Source organism: Cyprinodon tularosa, unplaced genomic scaffold, assembly GCF_016077235.1.
Source record: "Cyprinodon tularosa strain WSP-4 unplaced genomic scaffold, ASM1607723v1 ctg47, whole genome shotgun sequence".
Lineage (NCBI taxonomy): Eukaryota > Metazoa > Chordata > Actinopteri > Cyprinodontiformes > Cyprinodontidae > Cyprinodon > Cyprinodon tularosa.
In genome coordinates, this window is record NW_024039196.1 from 1166735 (window position 1) to 1173633 (window position 6899).

The 6899-nt window shown below is 39.3% G+C and overlaps 1 protein-coding gene across 1 annotated transcript; it reads left to right on the forward strand.

Moving 5' to 3' along the window:
- Window positions 1–206: 206 nt before the first annotated feature.
- Window positions 207–1972, forward strand: LOC119794200 (5-beta-cholestane-3-alpha,7-alpha-diol 12-alpha-hydroxylase-like). Its single transcript, XM_038301632.1, has one exon. The coding sequence runs from the start codon at window positions 245–247 to the stop codon at window positions 1775–1777; it is 1533 nt and encodes a 510-aa protein (XP_038157560.1). The 5' UTR covers window positions 207–244; the 3' UTR covers window positions 1778–1972.
- The last annotated feature ends 4927 nt before the right edge of the window (window positions 1973–6899 follow it).

Sequence of the window (6899 nt, forward strand, 5' to 3'; positions counted from 1 at the left end):
AATGAAATTATTGTGTTGCAATAAAAAAATATCCTGTGGTTAATTGTGCCTGTTAACACTTCTCTGCTTTCAGAAATACATCAGAAACTGCAAACAAATTCCTTATCTCTTGTTCAGCTTAAGTGTTTGATCTTCTCTTACTGGAAATCTGTTACCCATTATGAATGGGAGGAGCAACAGCCTGTTTGTAAAGCTGAGCACAGACCTTACCCCACAATCACTCTTTCTGCCAGCAGAATCAGCCATGGGACTTCTGCTGATCCTCCTCAGCTGTTTTGTTGCTCTACTTGGAGGCCTGTACGTTCTCGGAGTTTTCCGAAAGCGCCGGCCAGGAGAGCCCCCTCTTGACAAGGGACTAATTCCATGGCTTGGCCATGTCCTGGAATTTCGCAGAGACACTTTAAAGTTCCTGGAGAGGATGCAGAAGAAGCATGGTGATGTTTTCACAGTACAGCTGGGAGGATATTACTTCACATTTCTGCAGGACCCACTTTCCTTTGGGGCTTTCGTTAAGGAGGCTCGAGAGAAGCTGGACTTTAAAAGCTTTGCCGAGCAGCTTGTTGAGAGGGTTTTTGGTTATAAAGCAGTCGAGAATGATCATAATATCCTGATGATTGCCAGCAACAAGCATTTGAAAGGAGAAGGGTTGGAGTTAATGACACAATCCATGATGAGTAATTTGCAAAACCTGATGTTGCACAGTGTGGGCTCAGCTACAGATCAGAGTCCCTGGAAGGAAGATGGACTATTCATGTACAGCTACAACATTGTTTTCAGAGCTGGTTATTTGGCCTTATATGGAAATGTGCCAAACAAGTCTGAAGGAGGTGAGGAAAAAGCCAAAGAAAAGGACAGAACTCATTCCGAAGCTTTGTTTTACGAATTTCGTAAATATGACCAACTCTTCCCCAACCTGGCATATGGAGTTCTTCCACCAAAGCAGAAGTGGGAAGCTGACAGGCTGCAGTCCTTCTTCTGGGATGCTGTGTCTGTGCAGAACATGAAAGCTAGGGACAACATTAGCCGCTGGGTGTGGGACATGCAGCAGGCCAAAGAAGAGGTGGGGATGAATGAGTCGATGATCAACAGGTACATGTTTGTGCTTCTCTGGGCCTCTCAGGGAAACACAGGACCGGCTTCGTTCTGGCTTCTCCTCTTCCTCCTGAAACACCCAGAGGCCATGAAAGCAGTGAGAGAAGAGGTTGATAAAGTTTTGAAAGAGTCAGGGCAGGAAGTCAGACGTGGCGGCCCCTTGGTAGACCTTACCCGTGAAATGCTGCTGAAAACTCCCATCCTGGACAGCGCTGTGGAAGAGACCCTGAGGCTCACAGCAGCGCCCCTTCTCACCAGGGCTGTGCTCGAGGATATGACTCTCAAGCTGGCTGATGGGCGTCAATACCTTGTCCGCAAGGGTGACAGGATGTCCATCTTTCCTTACTCAGCAGTCCACATTGACCCAGAGATCCATCCTGACCCACACACATTTAAATATGACCGTTTTCTGAACCCAGATGGCAGCAAAAAAACTGATTTTTTCAAAGGTGGTAAGAAAGTGAAGTACTACAACATGCCGTGGGGTGCAGGGGTCTCCATGTGTCCTGGGCGATTTTTTGCCACCAATGAGCTGAAACAGTTTGTGTTCCTGATGTTGGTCTACTTTGAGTTTGAGCTGAAAAATGCAGATGAGGAGATTCCTCAAATTGACTTCAGGCGTTGGGGATTTGGATCGATGCAACCCATCAGAGATGTTCCGTTTAGATACAGATTAAGATTTTAAAGAGATTTCACTTAAAATGCAGCAGTTGACTATTGCGTAATTAAATAGCCTTACACTAAAAGCATGGTCACCTTATAAAAGCTGACATAGAATGTACTGAAAATGTATTATGGTTTGCTGTAACACCAAACCTGTGAACATACTCGAATCATTTAAATAAAATATACTGTATTAATCCAAAGGAAAGTTAAAACATTTTTTTCTCTTTATGTTTAAACCTTTTTTCAACATCGTTCCATTTCAAAACAGAAAATTGCTTAATTAAGTAGAATTTGTACATTTATTTGCAATTCAGCATTTAATTATGTTGTGATAACGGTGAAAAAATACTGTAATTTTGTTTGTTTTTTCTGTGTTTTATTCTCCAGAATACTGAACTTCGCTGTCAATTATAAAATGCCACATTGTGAAAATGTAAAAATGACAAAACTTAAACAAAAACAACAAACATTATATTGAAGAATGAAAGCCTTTTATTTAAGGATGCTTTTTCTTTTGGAAATTAAAGAGATGTCTTTCGTACTACTTACGTAACTGACTATGTGATGACATTAGATCTGGTTAAAGTTTAGATTGACAAATAAAGCTTTTAGTGAACAAATGTCCTACTGTGTCACTGTTTTATGTATGATCAAAAGGCTTGAAAAATCTAATTTCAGTCCAATTTTCATAATGTCCCCTGTTTCAGGAATAATGAAACAACACTTGGAAAATATATAAATGCTGACCTCTTTGAGTTCCTATATGATGTCCACTTCACTTTTTATGCTGTGCTATTCTTTTGCTTGTTCTCTAATTCAATGTTTCAACGGTTTCCTTATTAACATCCCTCTCTCTGTGCCCTATTACTGCTGTGGTTCATAAATCTCCTAGGTTAGGTTTCTATTCACCAATATTATGAAGATTAGAACAATACTTCAGTGACATCAATATAGCCTTTCCTGTCATTTAACTCTCAAAAACACAACACAAAACTAAGAAGGAGGAGTTATAAGCTCACACCTGGAACCCCCATAGAACTCCCTAACAAAACGCTATAAGCATTGCTCTTTTTCTCCCTACTGCAGGGATATGCCATTTTTACAATTAATACCTGAAGTAAGTCAATTAGGACAAGTTTATGTATTTATTTTTTTAAATAAATTTCAACATTAATGGTATAGTGGAGGATTTTCGTGAATTTCTGAAAAGACCCACCCTCTCTACATTAGAAAAACAATGCACATGCACAACCCTGTACCCACTCCCCAGAGGGAATGCCTATTAAACACATGCAAGAGCATGCACAAGCCCATTTCTCCTTTTGCATGATTTGTTTAAAAGGTGCTCTTTGCTCATACAGCTTAATTTCCAAAAGAAACTTTTGCAATTTTCACCCGTAAGTGAAAATGGGGACGAGCAAGTAGGACAGCCTTATGTAAACATATAACCAGAATGATTGACAATTAGGGGGACCACTTATTTTGATGATCCACCAAGAAAAAGAACATCCTCCACTATAACTTTAAAGCAAATTACTGTTTTAATTTATACTTCAATTACAACCTTATCTAAATAACCCTTCATTGCTGTTTGTGAAGATGGTGTCTACACTGTTATTTGTTCATTTGATTCTCTATATTTCTATATATGAAGTACACAAAATAAAAAAATGTCACACAGGAGGTTTTGGACAGAAAGGTGAAGCAACTAAGCCTAAGTTCAGTAGCTTTAATAATTAAATATAGTACAGTTCCTTCCTACCCTAAATCTAACCTTGGTGGAAGAGAAATATAAACCCAGGGTCAAGGTTGATTGTAAAAATGGAAGTGCCATTATTGCTATTGTACTGGATACCCTTGCAGTACAATAACCATAATCCTGAACCACTTTTACAGCAGGAAGGGAACAGAGGTGAATATCATGACTTCCCTAGCTGAGCTAAACTTCTTTGTAAAAATATAGATCCAAAAAACAAATAGGACTCACCGAGCATTGATAGGGTATCACCAGAATTAGGACAAGCTGCTTAATCTGCCTTCCTCAGCTTTTGTGACAAACAGTCTAATTATAAACTTGCCAAGAAGAAACCAAATCTGTTTTCCTCAGCAGAACAACGGACCTTAAAACCAGCACATAAAATGCACATCTTAGATTTCAAATTCCTCAACTTGTTTTTGGAAGGATTGTGAAAAAAAGTCTATTATTTGGAAAGGGATACTGGCATGCCAGCATTCCCTTTCAAACTAACAAAATTCCCCAAAATTAGGAGCAGTTAACAAGACCAAATTTGAGGATGTTTTGCGATGATGTGCTCGGCTGCACTCTGTCAAAAACTAAACATAGTGCAGTATAAACATCCTTACACATTGTTAGGATTCTTTTAAACACAATGATTGAGACCATCTGTAAGGCAGTTAAATCTTAATAAAACAGAACCTCAATGATCCCATTCACTGAAGAAAATCAGCAGAAAATAAAAAAAAATCAAAATATTCAAGATACACTATATTGCCAAAAGTATTTGCTCACCTGCCTTGACTCACATATGAGCTTAAGTGACATCCCGTTCCTAATCCATAGGGTTCAATATGACGTCGGTCCACCCTTTGCAGCTAGAACAGCTTCAACTCTTCTGGGAAGGCTGTCCACAAGGTTTAGGAGTGTGTTTATGGGAATTTTTGACCATTCTTCCAGAAGCGCATTTGTGAGGTCGCACACTGATGTTGGACGAGAAGGCCTGGCTCTCAGTCTCCGCTCTAATTCATCCCAAAGGTGTTCTATCGGGTTGAGGTCAGGACTCTGTGCAGGCCAGTCAAGTTCATCCACACCAGACTCTGTCATCCATGTCTTTATGGACCTTGCTTTGTGCACTGGTGCACAGTCATGTTGGAAGAGGAAGGGGCCAGCTCCAAACTGTTCCCACAAAGTTGGGAGCATGGAATTGTCCAAAATGTCTTGGTATGCTGAAGCATTCAGAGTTCCTTTCCTTGGAACTAAGGGGCCAAGCCCAGCTCCTGAAAAACAACCCCACACCATAATCCCCCCTTCACCAAACTTTACACTTGGCACAATGCAGTCAGACAAGTACCGTTCTCCTGGCAACCGCCAAACCCAGGCCCGTCCATCAGATTGCCAGATGGAGAAGCGCGATTCGTCACTCCAGAGAACGCGTCTCCACTGCTCTAGAGTCCAGTGGCGGCGTGCTTTACACCACCGCATCCGACGCTTTGCATTGCACTTGGTGATGTATGGCTTGGATGCAGCTGCTCGACCATGGAAACCCATTCCATGAAGCTCTCTGCGCACTGTTCTTGAGCTAATCTGAAGGCCACATGAAGTTTGGAGGTCTGTAGTGATTGACTCTGCAGAAAGTTGGCGACCTCTTCGCACTATGCGCTTCAGCATCCGCTGACCCCGCTCCGTCAGTTTACGTGGCCTACCACTTCGTGGCTGAGTTGCTGTCGTTCCCAAACACTTCCATTTTCTTATAATACAGCTGACAGTTGACTGTGGAATATTTAGGAGCGAGGAAATTTCACGACTGGATTTGTTGCACAGGTGGCATCCTATCACAGTTCCACGCTGGAATTCACTGAGCTCCTGAGAGCGACCCATTCTTTCACAAATGTTTGTAAAAACAGTCTGCATGCCTAGGTGCTTGAATTTATACACCTGTGGCCATGGAAGTGATTGGAACACCTGATTCCAATAATTTGGATGGGTGAGCAAATACTTTTGGCAATATAGTGTACTTCAAGCAAGTCCAGAAAGAACTGTAATCAAAACATACTGTTATAAAGAAATGTCACATCGAAGAATGCTCCCAACTTTATCCACAGCTATTCATACTCATACAAAATAGAGTTAATTTGACTTATTGCTTTTTTAGGTCTATTTACATTTTTTTTTTAAATTAATCAAATGTATATTGAGGATAAAAATAATTTTATCTGATTCTGATTTTCTAAGACGGACCCCTTAAAACAAGTAAATAGAGCTTTTATTAATGATAAACTTTTTTTACCAGACAAAATATTAACAAAAATCCAGAATCAACATGCATTAAATACATTTTCCGTCCTTCCATCTGCTTTCGCTTATTCTGTCCAGGTCGTGGTGAGGCCATTGCTTATCTCTGGCAGTCTATGGGCATGAGGTGGGTTTCACCCTGGACAGGTCGCCCGTCCATCGCAGGGAAACACAGAGGCAAACAACCATGCACACTCACATTTTCACACCTAAGGACACTTTAGAGAAACCAATTAACCTAACTCCTAAATATATTTGTATTATTGGATAACCTATACAACTCAATTTATAACCCTTAGTTTTCTTATTTTCTGTGGATATTTTGTTTTTATATCAGCCATACTTTTGTCTTACAATTTATTTTTAAAACTATAAACTTATAAGAAATCTTTTTTACCTGTCTATATCACTTTTTTGCACAATGATAAATTTGTGCAAACCTTTGTGTGTGTCCTTTGAAACTAACATCTGAAAAAAGATGCACAAATAAATCTTTGTGTGAAATAGTATTCATAAACAGAAGGCCTAATTCTCTTTGCAAATGCAGTTAACACCAGTCAAATTTGCCATATGTATATTTATGCAAGTTTCACACTTAAAATGTCTCGCTTTCCAAGAGACCAAAGATGTTTGCAACATACAGTTTGTGCAAAATATATAAATTAATAAAATAATAATAATAATGCAACCTTTCGAAACTGAAAACATGTCAAGGTATTAAAATGCCACCAATAGCCAACGCTGAGAGGACTAAAAGCCATTGATGCAAATTAAATAATACAGAGTAACTAAATCACACTTTGGAAACCAAACTTGATACAATTTTTTAGAAAATTTGCCTTTGAAAATTTGCCGGCATGGTAATTTAAAAAAGGATATGCAATGTTGTTGAGGTTTTGCATTGCAATTTGTATATTTAAAGGTTTTAACAGTTTTGCTCCAAGCCAAAAGAAATTGTTACAGTTTTTAACCTTGGTTTATGTTCATTGTGAGGCTTTTGCACTTAATAAACTGGTTAAATTATCAATATGCTATAGCAAATATGGGATAAGGACATACTTGTGCATGGTTAACATCACAATCATTCACATGTATACTAAGGGAAGCAAAC